The sequence below is a fragment of the Eptatretus burgeri genome, chromosome 3 (genome assembly GCF_056783735.1).
Source record: "Eptatretus burgeri isolate ZD-2024b chromosome 3, Ebu_testis_v1, whole genome shotgun sequence".
Lineage (NCBI taxonomy): Eukaryota > Metazoa > Chordata > Myxini > Myxiniformes > Myxinidae > Eptatretus > Eptatretus burgeri.
In genome coordinates, this window is record NC_140963.1 from 68203875 (window position 1) to 68221374 (window position 17500).

A 17500-nucleotide genomic window follows, 5' to 3' on the forward strand; every position below is an offset into this window, starting at 1 on the left:
ACACAACTTTCTCTACCATCTCTCTCTCTCTCTCTCTCTCTCTCTCTCTCTCTCTCTCTCTCTCTCTCTCTCTCTCTCTCTCTCTCTCTCTCTCTCTCTCTCTCTCACTCTCACTCTCACTCTCACTCTCACTCTCACTCTCACTCTCACTCTCACTCTCACTCTCACTCTCACTCTCACTCTCACTCTCACTCTCACTCTCACTCTCACTCTCACTCTCACTCTCACTCTCTCTCTCTCTCTCTTTCTCTCACACTCTCTCTCACTCTCTCTCTCTCACTCTCTCTCACTCTCTCTCACTCTCTCTCACTCTCTCTCACACTCTCACACTCTCACACTCTCACACTCTCACACTCTCTCACTCTCTCACTCTCACACTCTCACACTCTCACACTCTCACACTCTCACACTCTCACACTCTCACACTCACACTCTCACACTCTCACACTCTCACACTCTCACACTCTCTCACTCTCTCTCACACTCTCACACTCTCACACTCTCACACTCTCACACTCTCACACTCTCACACTCTCACACTCTCACACTCTCACACTCTCACACTCTCACACTCTCACACTCTCACACTCTCACACTCTCACACTCTCACACTCTCACACTCACTCACACACACACATAAAAAACAAACACTTTCCCGACCACATGGGTCGTCAACTGGGCTCCGTTCTTCCTCGAGGTTTCGATCTTTTCAGCCCAGAACCTCTCCAAACGATGGATCCACAACCTTGGTCACGGATCCACATCAGCAGATGACCTCCATCAGTACATCCACTACCGGATTTAGGGGTGGCCAGGTGGGGCCATGGCCCCGGGGCCCCCCACATTTAGGGCTCCCCCACCACAATTTCCATGACATTTTGAAAATCCCTTGAAAATGTGCTTCTAAAGTTTTATTGACGGTGAATGAAGATTGTAAACTCTTTGTAAGGATATCTTTTCAAAATTGTCCATCACTGTGAGGGTCCTTTTCAAGCTTTGGCTTTTTCAAGCCGTTTCTTCCACGGTCCACAGAACGGATCCAACGTGGTCAAAAATTCCCGGTGCAAGCCTCGGGCATTGGGGGCCCGCATTCGGATCTTTTTTTGGATCGATCATCGATGCTTCGGATGGTTGAGCGTGGCTAACTAACAACGTTACTGCCCGCCAGAGCCCAGCAAGCACAGACGGAATACAGAGGTCCAACCAGAGGAGAGGTGAAATGGTGAAAGTCGATGTGGTAAAAACTAGGCCAGGCCAGCACAGCACACGGCCGGCAGGGGTAGTATTGTACACACTGAAACTGCGGCTGGCAGGGAATGCTGTCAGTACCCTGCTTACTGGCGCGCACAGTAACACGGTGTGACTTTCTGTTCCAGGTGTGTGAAACATACTTGTTGTTCGTGATTCTGGTACGTCCCATGTGCACTCTGACAATATCTCGGTTACTCGGTACCTACCAGCTGCAAAAACCACAATGAGCTGTGATGACAGGGACAAATCCAGGGTTCCATGGAAATATGACAGTGGTGCTCAAAAGCGGAAACGTTCCAAGGAAAAAGATGAAAGACACAAGGCCGTCGTCGACAAGACCCAGAAAATCTCTGAGTTTTTCACTCCTGCACAAACAGGCGATTCGTCCATGACAGAGGCTGGATCACCAACAGAGACAGAACAAGCGGATTTGGCAACGCAACCCCCCACGTCAAGATTTGCCCAACATCTCGGAAGGGTCTTCCGATGAAGAACATGCATCAGATGTAGAAGCGCGAGATATACTGACTGATCGTGGACCTGGCTTTGCCAATGACATTGGATGTTGGCCTCCTGAGCGACCGTCGTCAGAGATGATCGACCACTGGGCATCATGAGATTTGGAGTCACTGCAGAATTTGACTGGTTCCTTTGACTCATCCATACAGTTCGTTGAAGGTAGGAAACGCTGCTGCTCCAAGAATCTTTTTTTACCGTAGATTACAAAACGGAGAGTCTGTGAAAAGGTCCTGGTTTTGCTTCTCTACATCAACCAGAAAACTGTACTGCATTGCTTGCAAGCTCTTTGGAGGCGCTACTGCCCTGGGCGGGGAAGGATTCAATGATTGGAATCATGCCAGTCGTTCTATCGAGGTGCATGAGCGTTCGCATGTACATTGTGCAAATATCATCCGCTTGTCAGACAGAGCAACATCCGCAGGTCGTGTGGACACTGAACTCGTCAAACAGGTGAGTGGGATTGCATCCTATTGGAGGGAGGTGCTGAAACGAAGTGTGAGCGTGATATCGTTTCTCACTGAGCGTGGTCTAGCGTTCCTTGGATCAGATGAAATTGTTGGGTCACGGACAAATGGTAACTACCTTGGTTTAATGGAATTACTTGTGGAATACGATCCATTTTTGGCACAGCACATTCAGAAATATGCCAACCAAGGTAGTGGCCACACCACCTACTTATCATCTACGACATGTGAAGAGTTAGTCTCCATCATCGGAAAATCTGTTCTGGATAACATCGTCGCTCGTGTGAAAGAGGCAAAATACTTCTCTGTGTCAGTCAATTCTACTCCTGACATAAGCCACATCGACCAGCTCACAGTTATTCTACGATACATCGAGAACGAGGCTCCAGTGGAGCGTTTCATGACATTTCTGAGCAACACAGGACACACTGGACTCCAGCAAGCGACGGCATTACTGGATTTTTTGAAAGCCACTGGATTGGACATCGCTAACTGCCAAGGACAATCTTACGAAAACGCATCTAATATGAGTGACCGATACAATGGGATGCAGGGAATGATCAAACAGGAGAACCCTCTCGCAATATTTGTGCCATGCGTGACGCACTCACTGAACTTAGTCAGTCAGTCGGCCTTGGGATGCTGTAGACCTGCAGCAGCATTCTTTGAATTCGTGGAACAAGTGTATGTATTTTTTACAGCTTCCATGTCGCGCTACGCCAGATTATTTGATGCCCTGAAAGGTCTGCAAGTACCAAAGCGCCTCAGCGACACTCGCTGGTCGACTCATTCTGATGCAACCCGAACTCTTGTAGACGGTTACAGCGAAATCATGGATGCCCTCGATGAAATCGCAAACGATGAACAACTGAAGAGTGAAACGAGAAACACCGCCGAGATACTTCACCAAACGATGTGCACGCTCAAGATAGGGTTCTATGCTGGTTTCTGGTCTACTGTCCTTGGTAGATTTGATTGTACGAGTAAAACCCTTCAGTCGCAAGCTACCGATCTCAAGACAGCCGTGCAACTCCTCAAGTCACTGGTGAGCTTCGTGCAGTCATTATGCGATCAGTTTGTTACATTCGTTGTTGACGGAGTGTAGCGCTCAGGTACAGAGGAATTCACTCGCGGATCGCATAGACGAAAGCATAATGTCCGCCTCGCTCCCTTGGACTATGGACACAATCCAGAAGTAGAACTAGACACCAAGGAGTCCTTTCGCATCAGTGGATAAGTTGCAGTGATTGACGTACTGCTGTCGCAGTTGGAAAACCGTACAAACACTTACAGCGAGATGAGCGACAGACTTGGATTCCTGCGTGCTCTTGTTCAACTCGAAGTGGAGCAGATTCGAGAGTCATGCTCGAAGCTCGTCGAGCTGTATCGGGAAGATCCATCACCTGACCTCACAGAAGAAATGATTCAGTTCCAAACCGTGATGAAAGAGTCAGAGCCAGACTCGGGCCGTACTGAACTCGAGATGTACAGTTTTCTCATCGAGCGAAAACTCACCGATACTTTCCCAAACGTGGAAATGCTACTTCTGATTTACCTCTCACTGATGGTGTTGAACTGCTCTGGGAGCGCTCGTTTTCGAAACTCAAGCTTATCAAGAACCATCTTCACTCCACAATGGGGCAGCAGAGACTGGTCAATCTGACCATCATTTCAACCGAATCTGATGTGCTCAATTCCATGCAGGTTGATAGTATCACATCTGAGTTCGCTGCCGCGAAGTCGCGCAGGAAGCTTGTCCATTGATTAAGGCACCATGTGTATGTTCATTGATGTGGATTACACTGCCGTATATGTGCAGTCGGTGGAAGTCGGCTATTAATCACCATTTCGGATTTCTCTTGCCCAGAGGGTTTTTATAAGTTAGAAGAGTTTTAGTCAAAGTTCGTAGTATGATTAATGACAGCGCATCGTTTGTTATTTTCTTATATTGGTCCATCTCTATCTCTTACTCTTGTAGCAACAGCATTTTTGTGATTTGATTTTAGAATGAGCTCAGAGATAAGTCATCAGCTCATAGATAAGTAACCAGCCATATCAATAACAATCCGTCCATCTTGTCATATTGTCAGATTTAATTGTAATTTGTGAACATATATGCCAAATCATTCCTGATCATGATCTGCCAAATCTATAGATACAAGTTCAGTTGTTGATGAAAAGCAGTTATAATTTAAGTTGTTGATTAATCTCCAAATTTGGGCGCCCCCCACAATCATTGTGCCCATGGCCCCCCACATGGTAAATCCGTCCTGAGTACATCCACAACCTCAGCTGCGTCCAGGCAGTCGGTCAATGCACAAGAATCAAATTAATATGTAAGAAATATATAAATATCAAAGAAACAGTGCAGTAGATTTTCCACCAAAAGATAATGACAAATCAGTGGGAGAAGCCTCACCAAAGGAATTGTCAATCATCACACACGACTGTTTCTAACAATTCTATCACACACACACTCACACTCACACACACACGCACACACACACACACACACACACACACACACACACACACACACACACACACACACACACACACACACACACACACACACACACACACACTTGTTGTTTCTTGTTGATGTAAGATTATTTTAAAGACAAGTTTTTAATCTTGTTTCCTAGAATTGATGTAAATCTGACTTTAAAATGTTTTAATTACTGTAATTGAATGAACCTGAGCTGACATCTGCACATAGTGTTTTATTTTTATTTTTATAAATACAATGTCGAGGCTCGTATGAGAGCGAACACACAGAACGTATAACAAGCGGAGCAGGAGATATGAGGGACGGGAATGGAAAGCACAAAACAGTGAGGAATAGACACACGAGGAGATCTATGGAAGGGAGAGGGATGGGGCAAGGTACACAGGGGAAACAAGATGGACACTACAGGGACTTTCAGGAAGGAAAGCAGGTAAGATGAAGGAGGTGGGTTTGGAGTAGATTATCGGGGGTAGAAAAGATCGTGGTTTTGGATGGGCGAAGATAAGAGATGGTGGTGAAGAGCTGTTTTGAAGACTTGGCGGGAAGAATGGGATTGAAGAGAGTGTGGGAGTTTATTCCAAAGGTGGGAAAAAAGAGAAATGAAAGAGTGAAGGTAAGCAGTGATTCATGATTTTGGTAGTTTTACCAGAAGGGGATTGCTGGTGGATCTTGAGTGCCCTGCGGAAATATCGGGGGCATATCGCAGACAGAGCAGGTGGGGCAAGACCGGAGAGGAGATGGTATGAGACAGAAAGATCACCAACCTGCCTGCGGTGAGAGAGTGAGAGGCCCAAAGACTCAGCCTCACTGCGGGAGATACCAATGATCCTAAATGCCTTGGTTTCCACAGCGTGAAGCGAGAATGGTGAGAGGCAGGAGCACCAACCCAGAGGGGACTCCATCAGGCAGCAGATGAAAGCTTTGGAAGTGGTCAGGAGCTTAGGTGTGCCAAGGAAGGACTTTGCACGAAGGAGGATGCCCATTCGATGACTGGCTTTGGAGGCCGGCTTGAGGATGTGGTTTTCCCAGGAAAGTGTGGCCCAAAAGTTTGAATGAAAGGACTTCTTCTGCAATCTCGGGGATTGTTGAGAAAGGGATGATTGGGGAGGCGGGGGGGGCGGGGGAGGGGGGTTCCTGACGGTCCTTTTGGAGAGACAAAGTGAGAGTGTGAGATTTGTCAGGGTTGAAAGACATGTTCCACGTGTTGGACCAGCTTTTGATTTTATCCAGATTTGCAGAGTGAAGAGGCTGCTGCTTGCCGGTCTGAGGGATGACAGATGGTATTGCAGAGGGTGGAGTCATCAGCAAAGAGATAAAGAGCATTTTCCTTCGAGCCAGAGAGATCATTCATGAAAACCAGAAAAAGAACAGGACCCAGAACACTGCCTTGAGGAACTCCAGCCTGGACAGGATGAGGGGATGAGAGAATTCCATTAAGGGCCACACATTGACTGCAACAGGAGAGGAAGTCTGTGAGCCAAGAGTGGAGATGGCCTTGGATACCATTGGAGGAGAGTTTGGTGAGCAGGAGGGGTGCCAAACCGTGTCAAAAGCACGCGATATGTCGAGGGATATAGCTCTGATCTAGCGTCTGGCATTGAGTATCTCCATCAATTGTTGGGAAAGCAGGAGCAGCAAGTCCAGGGGAGAGTGACCTGGTCTGAATCCAATTTGATGATCGGCAATCAAGCCATTGGAGAAGAGGAAGGATTTAATGTCTGAAGTGATGATGGATTCCATAACCTTGCTGATGATTGGAAGAAGGCTGATTGGTCTACAGTTTCAAGGATCTGTTTTTGCACCTTTTTTATGCAGGGCAGGAATGTTAGCTGATTTCCAAGCAGAAAGCAGATGACCTTGAGCAAATGAGAGGGTGAATGGAACAGAGAGAGAGTTAGCAAAAGCAGCAGAGCAGGTTTTTAAGACACGTGGGCTGACATCATCTGAACCAGTTGTAGAATCAGAGTCGAGGTTTGACACCAAGCTCTCCACCTTGTCAGGAGAAAAGGATGTTTCGTGCAGGAACAGCTGGGTTTGACTGGATAAGGTGGGTACAGAAAGTGATGGCTTTGGGAAACAAGATTTTGAAGCAAACACGGAGTTTAGGTATTCAGGCTTTTCACGTGCAGTATCAGCTGTGAGGCCATTTGAGGTATGTGAGTGGATGGAGGGGGAACATACACCAGAAACAGACTGAACAAGATGCCACCAGGATTTGGAGGAGGAAAACAGGTTTGATTGTTCAGACTTGAGAATAGAAAGATGTTGTTTCCTGGCTCTCCTTGGGGATAGACACACACTTGTTCCGAGCTTTGTGGAAGGAACTGAGATTGCCTTCAGTTGGATTTGCCTTCCATGAGGTGAAGGCAAGTTGTTTCAGGACAACTGTCTCGTTACAAACTTCATTGTACCATGTGCAGGAGGGAAGGGTAGGACACCTGAAGACGAGATGGGATAAATTTGTGCATCAGAGAGTCCAAATTTCTTTCAAAGAATTCCCAGGCGGAGTTGATGTTGGAGAAAGTAGTGATGGGAGACCAGTATAGAAATTTGATGGCTGCTTGAATGCCTTGCCAGTTGGCATGAGTGAAATGCCAGACTTGATGGCACTGACGTTGTTCTCTAATAACAGCCAGAGTGATGTCCACTTTGACAAGCATGTGGTCAGAAGAACCAATTGGAGCAAATGAAGAACAGCAGATATTTTCAGGGAAATTGGTCAAAATCAGATCCAGAAGAGATGGAGTACCATTGGTTGATATCCAGGTCGGGAAGTTGACAGATTGTGTCAGTCCCAATGAGTCACAGAAGTCTTTTTGCTGAAGAGCCAAGGCAGGTGAGGGAGGTACCTACACCCAGCCAACTGGCAGGATGGCAATTGAAGTCACCACATATGAGGAGGACAGAAGTTGGTGCATGTTTTTGACAAGCGAGGTGTTAATGGAGTCATCACTGTTTGGTGGATGGTACAACACACTTATAAACATGAGTTGGGGGTGGAGGGGAAGCTTGCTGCTTGGGGGTGCCAGAGGTATTCAGGGAGTTGTCAGGGAGTGAGGGCAGTGCATGGAGAGTGAGGAATAGAGTTTTTGATGAAGAGAGCAACTCCGCCGCCAGGACGAGGCTCAGGTCTGTCATATCAGAGGAGGGAGTAACCAGGGAGAGATATTAGGGAGTCAGAGACATCTTGAAGGAGGAAAGTTTCTGTTAAGCAGATTATGACTGGTTTGTCAGTGGCAACCTGTATGGAAAGATCGGTCAGGTTTGAGCGAAGGCCCCAGATGTTTGAGGTCCAGACTGTGAAGGAAGACTGAGGAAGAGGAGCCTTTGGGTGTAGGGGAGAGGTGGGTAGGATGATGTTGGAGGGGGGAGGTAGGGAGAGATGTTGACAGTGTGTGGAGGATTACAGTAGAGCTCGGGGAGAGGGCTGGATGAGGAGGAGAAAAGGCTTGGGGGGGGGTGGGGGGGGGGGTGGAGGTTGGGAGAGATGTTAATAGTGTGTGGAGGATGAGAGAAGAGCTTGGGGAGAGAGCCGGATGAGGAGAAAAGGCTTGGTGGTGATCGGATGAGGCACAGTGGGGAACATATGAGAGGGGGCAGAGGGAAGTTTAAGATTGGAGGAGGTGGAGGGATGAGAGGGAAGAGAGAGGGCAGGGGAAGGAGGCAGCTTTGTCGATGTGAGGAGGGGCAACTTTGAGAAGGGGGGGGTGAGGGGGATGAGTGTGGAGGGAGAAGGGAGAGGTGGGAGTTTTTGAGAAAGGTGAGAGGGAAGCTTGGAGGAGGAAGAGTGTGAAGGTTGCTTTGAGAGGGAGGGAAGATGACGAGAGCAGGCACAGCCAAGGGGCAGGAAGGTGATGGGAGAGGTGGGGATGGGGGGAAGGATGAGACTTGGTAGTGGTATGGTGAAGAAGGGAGCAGGCATGGGGAGGTACAATATTTTAGGGGTTGGGAAGAGTGGGAGGTCTGAGAGGAATGAAAGAGCATGTTTGAAATGTTGAGGAGTGTACTGATTGAGAGAGTGAGATATCTGTTTGGTTAGAATGGAGCTCACAGATGTAAGAACACCACACACTTTGGGACAACAGAAGAGGAGCTGATATTGAAGCAGAAGACAGTGAAGAGGCATGAAGAGCGGAGGTAGGATTATGGGCAAGATGGGAGCAGTAAGGAGGGAGTATAACAGGTTAGGGGTAAGGAGGAGGTAGATGTAAGGAGGTGGGATGAATTGGCACTGAAGTTAGTAAAAAAAAAAAAAAGGATGATTGATGGAACATGAACAACGAACATGCTTTACAAACTGGGGAGTTTTAAATTTTTTTAAGTCAGAGATGCGATTAAAAACAACTCGAAGGATGCAATAAAGGGGAATTAAGAGAATGGAGAAAAGAAACGTTGTAACAGTGGGACGTATTTAGACACGGGATGAAGAAAAGGTCGAATTGAAAAGTCTTTGAAAGAAGAATAAGGGTGGTGATTTATGATGTAACACCGAAAACCAGACGTGTGAAAGGGGAAGTTGGAACATTTTAAGAGACTGTTTTTGTTTTTTTGTTGTTTTTTTTTGATAAAGATTTGGTGAGATAGTTAAAGGAAAGGTTGAAGAAAAAAACCGTGATGTTGTATAGTGAATTTGGATCGGCTTAAATAGAAGGAAGATGGTAGGTCAGTGAAAGTTACAGGAAGAGGAAGTGGGGGTCGAGAAATCATGTGGTTTCGGGAAGGTGTAAGGTGAGAAGTAAAAAGAGTCATTGAATTTGTTTTTTTGTTTGTTTTGTGTTTTTTTTCAAAGTTCAGGCAAAGGAAAGGTTGAAGAAAAAATTGTGAAAGTGTTTGGTGAATGTGGGTCAGCAAAAGTAGAAGGAAGATGGTAGATCGGCAGAAGAAGAAGGAAGAATAGGCGGGACAGGAAGTCACGTGGTTATGTGGGGTATGAGGTGTGGAGGAAAAGGAGTTTTTTTGGTTGTATTTTTTATATTTTAAGGCATGAAACAGAGGATATAGTTGGGAGGGATAGAAGGAAGGTCGAGGGAAAAGTGTAAAAAATAAAAAAAAATTCTGGTGAAAAGGAGAAAATACAATAAACACGATTGTGCACACAAGTGGGAAGAAGGGTAGGCCTCAGGGGAAACCCAATATGAAAAGACGACGAAAATTCAACAATTCGCACAAGTTTTTATGCAAAACTGAACCAGAAACACACAGAGATAACAAAATAAAAGTAAAAACGTGAAAAAAACGACCAGAAAACTAATCTTTGAAGAGGAACCGCCATCGTCGCTCAAGAACCAGAACCGGAACTGCCACATTTGACAGAAAATGCATGTACAGTACTGTATGATTAATCACGCACCAAATGCTGAACACACTCACCTGACGCCATGTCAGTTATTATTTTTTGTCTGCTCCAATCCAGCACATTAAGCAATGCACAACTTTATCTTTTTTTTCTGAAAAGTTTTCATAAGTTTGTAGTGATTCAAAAAATAAATTAAAAATGACAGACTTCAATCATGTGGCCTCTAAAAATGTGGACTCTATCAGCTTGTCAGAAATGACCACAAAATACATTTGGTTTTGTTTGCCATTTGCTGTTGCAGCTGTTCTATACGTTCGTCAATTGAGGTTGTCTTGACTGTAATACCGCTGTCAACCAGTTTGTCAAAGTATGATTTTAGGATGCCTTTTTTTTTTTACGTAAATAAACAATATTTCCTTAACATTTTGCTCTTTCAAAAATTGAATGTCGTTATTTGTCGACCATTTTAGAGATCTTCTTCGTTGTTCATATGCAGCACGAGGCTGTAGGGTAGCATCAATGGCTGAGGGTGCATCTGTGCAGTTCATGCATGCAGTACCCTCTGCTGGTTAGGGCAGAAATTTGGAATTTTGCTATGGTACCAGCAATAGCGTGCCTACTCTTCATGAAGAACACCGTGGGATCGTTAACGTCCACCAACGAATGCTGTTATCTAGTCAGGCCAGAATAGATCGGTGACTTGCTACAGGTACCATGTAAACCTGTACTAACCTGTTTTATGGTCAGGTTATCGGCGACTAAACCGTCTCCCCCACCAGTTTTCTGGTGAGGAGGGTGTATGGATATGGACACCAAGCAGGATTAAAAACAAAACTTGTCAAATGATGGGGGAGCTCCTTGTAAGCCAACAACCATCCATTTATAGTGCCCAACTGTGTATGTGTATGCTCAATGGCAGTTGGGTTACTTTTTCAGGAGGTTTGTGGCAGGATTTGCACTCTGGCCACCCTAAAAAACACTTCATTCTGCAAAACTCACAAATGCAAAGAAAACTGAAAACTCATTCCGTGGGAGTACCTCCTATGCTGCTGCCCTTCGCAGGGCAGCTCACCTGATGATGGGATCGGGACAAAGCCATCGGGACCCCCCATTCCCTGACGACAGGAGGAAAAGCATGGGGTAAACTTCCTGGGTCAGATTGCGTGGTGTGTGGTGGAATGGTACTGAGGTGTGGTTCACCAGACGGCGGTGTCCTTGGGTTAACCTGAGGCAGTCCCTTTGGGTGGGTGCCTCGAATGTCCGATCCCAAAGGGAGGATAATCACCTGTTTCTGTGATCATCTGAGCTCAAGTGTTTGAACATTGGTATTGCAGCACTCTCTGAGGTTCGGAGACCAGATCGTGGCGAGATCATGGCAGGTGGTTACACCTACTACTGGTCAGGTTGCTCTGATAGTTATTATGCCCAAGGAGTTGCTGTTGCTGTGTCCAAAAAGCTGACTCCTATGATAGTTGAGGTAACACCGGTCAACGAGTGTATTATGAGATGAAGGATTCATCACTCCTTGGGTGTCATTTCCATGGTCTCTGGATATGCTCTCACTGAGGCGAGTGATCTCACCGTGAAGGATAATTTTGATGCCACACTTGAGTCTGGTTGATCAGTGCCCCAGAGGAGATACACTTCTCGGCTTGGGGGATTTCAATGCATCGACTGGAACTGATTGAGATGGTTATGAGACATATGTTGGTCCCCATGGGTCTGGAACTGTGAACCAGAATAGCATTAAGTTCCTTGACTTTGCAAGAAGTCATGGACTTAGGGTGGCCGGTTCATGGCTTCAGCACCCACAGCCTCATCACTGGACTTGGTATTCCAACGCTGGTGGTGTCAAAGGAGATTGACCATGTGCTCATTGATGGTTGATGGAGGATGATCCAGAACTGCAGGGTCTACCGGAGTGCTCAGTTCTTCAATACCGACCACAGGCTTGTTGTAGCGACTCTTAAGTTGGAGCTTAAATCTGGGAGAATGGCACCATCCCATCCTAAGCTGTATGTTGGCGAGCTCAAGGAGGAGAGAGTCGCTCAGGAGTTTGTGAACAGGCCGAGTTGGGATTTGTGGCGGGGGGGGGGGTCTGGGTGCTTTGGGGAATCTTCAAGTGTTGTGGAATGCCTTCAAGACCACCATCCTTGATGTTGCTCGTGGATGTCTTGGAACTCACCAAAGGGTGAAGAAGAATTTTGTTTCTCAAAGGACACTGGATACCATTTACCAGAGTAGCAGGGCCAGGTTGAATGGCAGAGCTGAGCTGTTCAGGGAGTTGAGACGTAAACCTGTACGTGCGCTAAGGGTGGACAAGGAGGCCGATGTGCGAGGAATCCATGAGGCGGTAGAGCATCACCTGTGGTCAAGTGATTCTTGACCTGCTTTCAGGGGAATTCACACATTGTGTTCCCCCAAGCCCGTCCCTTGGTGTACTGCAGTTAGAGTGGAGGATGGAGGGCTCTTGACAGAGGAGTAGGAAGTGAAGGCCCGCTGAACCGTTCACTGTACGCTTTTACCAGGCTAACTCACCAGCTATTGAGTTGGATGTTAGGGGTGTTACTATCCCTATTGCTGATCCTCCAATCAACTGTGATTCACCATCGTTTGTGGAAACACAGGATGCGGTGAACCGGTTGAAATGGAGTAAAGCTCCTGGGATCTGTGGCATCGGTGCTGAACTTCTCAAGGCTGGTGGAAATGCTGTACTTGTCATTGCATGTAGTTCTATGCTTCGACTGGAACACAGGCATCATCCCAACTGACTGGAAGAGGGGCCTTGTTGTCCCTCTTTGGAAAGGGAAGGGTGATCACTGGGACTCCAACAACTACCGACGGGTGATGCTACTTTCAGTGCCAGGCAAGTTCTTTGCTCGAGAAACGAGAGTTTTGGCAGGGGCTGCAAGCAGCCTATGTTGATCTCTGTAAAGCGTTTGTTTCAGTGAATTGGGTTGCCCTCCCGAAGATTCTTGGTCTTCGTGGGGTGCCACCAAAACTGATCAATCTGATGTCTGAACTATACTCTGGTATTCAGAATGCTATGAGATGTGGTGATACCATCTCTGACTTATTTCCAGTTGTTACTGGAGTTCATCAGGGGTATTTACTGGCCCCCACACTTTTCAGCACTGGACTGGATTCTGGGGAGGATGTTGGAGAGATTAAGCTGTGGTGCATCGTTTGCATCATCTGCGAAATCAAGGTCAGAGATCTTGACATTCCCAGTCATCTTTGCGGAGACTGGATATCCTTTTGGGGGCTTTGAGGTGCTGAATGAGAAGTCAGAGCCACTGGGATTACGGGTTACCTGGGTCAAAGCTATGTTCCAGGCTTTCAATGACATCTTGGATGCTGCTATCTTATCAGTTACCTGTTTGTGGTGAGGATGTTGATGTCACGGAGAGATTCACTTACTTTGGCAGTGATATTCATGTCTCCGCTGGCTGTGAGGTAGATGTCAAAAGATGTCTGGGTCGGGCGTGGGGACTCATGGATTCACTGGATCATGGGGTGTGGCACTGTCATTACCTGTGTAGGATGAAGGTCAGAGTCTTTAGGTCTTTGGTGCTTCTCGTCTTGCACTACGGATGCCCCCCCATACACACACACACACACACACACACACACACACACACATGTGAGACTTGGATTCTGACCAGAGATCTGAGACGGAGACTTAATTCCTTTGGTACCGGGTCTCTTCGGAAAATCCTTGGCTGTCACTGGTTTGACTTTGTGTCCAACGAGCGGTTGCTGAGGGAGACTCAAATGAGATTTGTTACCTGCATAGTCCGTGAGCGTCAGCTGCGGCTGTATGGACATGTGTCTCGTTTTCCTGACAATGATCCTACTCACTAGATTCTCTCAGCGAGGGAGCCTCGTGAGTGGAGGAGATCAATGGGCCAACCATGTGCCTCATGGTTCCAGCAGATTGACCAGCATCTCAAGGCAATGGGGATGGGCTATCTGCCTGGGGGAGGCCAGACGGAGGCCCCTGAAATACCAGCGGAAAGTGGAGGCAGCGACGCTCTGCTCGGGCACTTTCTCCCATAGCTGACCTCTCTGAACGAATGCTGGCAGACGGTACACCTGTTTAACATGTATACAAGGGACATCACACACACTGATGAATCACCCTGTTTGTGTATTTATGTAAACACCAGGATGACAGTTTATAGTTGCATCGGGATTCAAACCTACCTCGGCTGCACAGCTTCGAGGCAAGTGTGCATACCTTTAGGCCATCATGTTACCCCTTTCTAGAGATGAATTAATGGTATTGCTAGAACAATGCAAAGGTACAACAAAATATGCAGAGTTGATCGAGATATGCCATCTGCCATGGGAAGCAAAGAGAAGCTGCTTATTGTTGACCCCTTTATCAGAGCAAAAAAGAAAAAAAAAAGTTTCAACTTGAACTGCATTGACCAATGTTTATACAGAGGATTGTACAAAATTGTAGAAATAAATGATTATTGACCCTCATCCAAGCAAAAAAAAAGAAAAGCGGTATAAACCTCATACATTGACCAATGATTGCACAGAGGATTACACACCAGATGATAACAGTGATCTTCCTCAAAATATTCAATCCACACCATTTCTCTGTTCCAAATGATGTTCACAATGCCAAATGCCAGTCTGGGGTTTCGTTTTTTTGTTTCCTTGTAGAAGTTGCGGAGGAGAGTGCAAGAGTCAACACAGATGCTCCGAGAGCTGGAAATATCCCTTCGCACGAATCACATTGGGTATGGCTTTATAGGGAGTATGAGCATCGATGTGTGGCGGACATTTTGCTTTTGACAAGGGGGGACAACATTTCGATGCCCCCCCATACACACACACACACACACACACACACACACACACACACACACACACACACACACACACACACACACACACACACACACACACACACACACACATTTCTGCTCAAATAGAACATAAAATGTGTTGCTCTGCACAATCCACATCCAATTCAATTTGCTGGATGTGGGATGGTTCCCCATTTGCATCAACTAATTTATTATGTATAAATCAATATTGACTTTTCTCAATTAAGTTATCCATCCATCCATTGGGACTACACTCTGTGCAGAGCGTTGGTGCTACCGAAGCAGTGTCCTTGGCTATTGGACACAACTCTGGACGGCTCGCCACTCCGACACAGGATACCATCAAGCTGACACTCATTTTGCCAACCTCGGAAGGACGAAAGGCAGAGTCAACCCCACCTGGTGTTGATTCAACAGCCGAGTGTGGTTTGAACTCAGGATCAAAGGATCCCAAGCCCACCACCCTAACCATTGAGCCAACACCAGGCATAATAAGTTATCTCCAATATCAATACTGCGCTCGTGTGCAGTATTTGATGAAAGAAACGGGTTTCAGCTTGTGCACATTGTGGATTCCATTTGCTGGAGGAAGCACATACTTCATGGTGCACATGCGCTGAAACGGTATCACTTGTGCGTGAGTCCTGACACAGACAGACATTTCTACTGCACTGCTGTGTTGCTTCAAGTTCTCTTCCAAAGGCGCCTCTTTTCTCACCCATAGCTGAATTTTCAGGTGAGAAAAGTTTATTTAGTCATGGTTCATTGGAGATGGATGTGCAATTGCAGTGCCAAGGGTCCTCAAAAGCCGGACTCATGGTTCACGTCGAGACGCAGCCATCATCAGTCTGGACCTCGTGCTCATCCTAATTCCCCGTCAAAAGGCCTCTGGTTGTTTATCCATTCAGACCAACTTGATAAATGATGAAAGCCTGAAGGGATTAAGGTTGGAGATGATCAACGTTTCGATTTCGATCGATTTAACGAGGAAATCCGATGCAGGAAGAAGCCATTCGGCCCATCATGCCTGTGTTATACCAAGACCAGAGGTGTGTTCCATTAGCAAGCAGCTTCCTATCACTTGCCAAGCGACTTATTTGATTCAAAGTGCTCAAACAAGCACTCCAATGAAACGAAATGCTCGCCACCACTTAAACAACATGGCGTCTCCATGTAAACAATGCTATCTTGCAACTCCAACAAATGCTCTCCGGTCCGTCATTTTCAGTATTACTCGATCCTCTTGTGACAACTTCCCCAACCAAATGTATTGTGTTACCAGCAGCTACAGAGTACGAGGAAGAAAAGATGAGGAAATGGGGAGTCAGAAGGAGGAGCCCCCTGCCAAACTTATCTTTGGACAAACCACTGTGCATTTTGGGGAGGGGGGAGGAGGGGATGGTTTGCATGTTTGTAGATCTTGAATTAGAATGCAAAGTGGAAGTACCAATAAAAGTATGAAATGCACGTTTACATCCGGTTTGTGAGTGCAATAATATTCTTTAGCACAAAGAAGAAGCTCAAAATTAAAAGTGCCTCATTTTATTAGTTAAATTATTTCAACGAAACTTGGCAAAGGTGGTCAGATCAAATGCTCAGAATGCATCACAGGAAAGAGTGTCTAGAATCAACAATTTTCAGCGGCGAGATTTGCTCAGTCATCACTACTGGCTCCGCGATTTGAGCTTGCAATACCTTATTTGCAGATGACTCAGCATGATGTTGAACAGCCCCCCCCCCCCCCCTTTCCAGTGACAGAGTCACAACAGCTCGAGCTCTCACAGCAGACTGAAATGATCAAAAAAGTTGTCCATTGTCTGAAAGAGAAATTTTATTCCATGTAAGTTCCATTATCATGCACTTTCTCTCTGCCAAGACCATCAAGTCAATACAACTTTTACTTTTGATTTCAACTTTTTAAATAAATTCAAGCCCTTGAACTATTGGACTTCCAGATCAGACATTACCTATCCCAGATTGACCACTTCTCATATCTGGCTGCAAAAGCCAGGCATAGGCTGGACATTTTGCTCTGAGCAAAGTGTTTCCTTGTTTCTGCAAAACCTCTCACAGCCAGTAAAGTTTTATTTATTTTTTCCAAAGTGCAGTTGGGGTTCTCCCTTGTGGGACACCACGTCTGCATCCCACTTCTCACTCCTTGAAGCTGCGGAGGCAAAGGCTCCAGAAATTATTGGCATCACCAATCAAGAGACTGTCACATGGAGCTTCCTAAAAAAAAAAACACCAATCAGTGTGTGGTGAAAAAGCAATCTTCATTCACTCAACTGTTCTCGGTCCCCCGACCCTTTCAGTTGTCTGGCCCTTAACATTTCTTCCAAAGCAAACACGTTCCTGAAGCAACCCCTTCCATGTCAACATTTGGAGGTTAAGGCTACTCGCTCAGCTGCATCTCTCTCTTCTCCCAACTGTGCATTTGTCTCTCTGTGTCTATATCTAAATGTATTTCTCCACGGCTTAATTATTGTGGCTCACTGCCATCTCTTGTCATCTTTCATGGCCAGTGATTCTCTTTTTTTATAACTCTCACTATTCTGCCATACTCCACATTTTCTTACAAGTTATGGCTTGTCAACATTTCAATTCCCCCCCCCCCACC

General features: G+C 46.3%; 1 protein-coding gene and 1 long non-coding RNA gene across 3 annotated transcripts in view; one reads left to right on the forward strand and one right to left on the reverse strand.

Moving 5' to 3' along the window:
* FMNL2 (formin like 2) overlaps positions 1-17500 on the forward strand; it is a 298236-nt gene that overhangs the window by 145848 nt on the left and 134888 nt on the right. For both annotated transcript variants that reach the window (XM_085873828.1, XM_085873827.1), the window contains exon 4: positions 14717-14793. In XM_085873828.1, coding sequence (XP_085729954.1) covers positions 14717-14793 — 77 coding nt within the window. The remainder of the gene's footprint in view (positions 1-14716; positions 14794-17500) is intronic.
* The window catches only part of LOC147030118 (uncharacterized), a 159290-nt gene continuing 158388 nt past the window's right edge, over positions 16599-17500 (reverse strand). The window contains exon 4 of the long non-coding RNA XR_015056234.1: positions 16599-16700. This is a non-coding gene — a long non-coding RNA (uncharacterized LOC147030118). The remainder of the gene's footprint in view (positions 16701-17500) is intronic.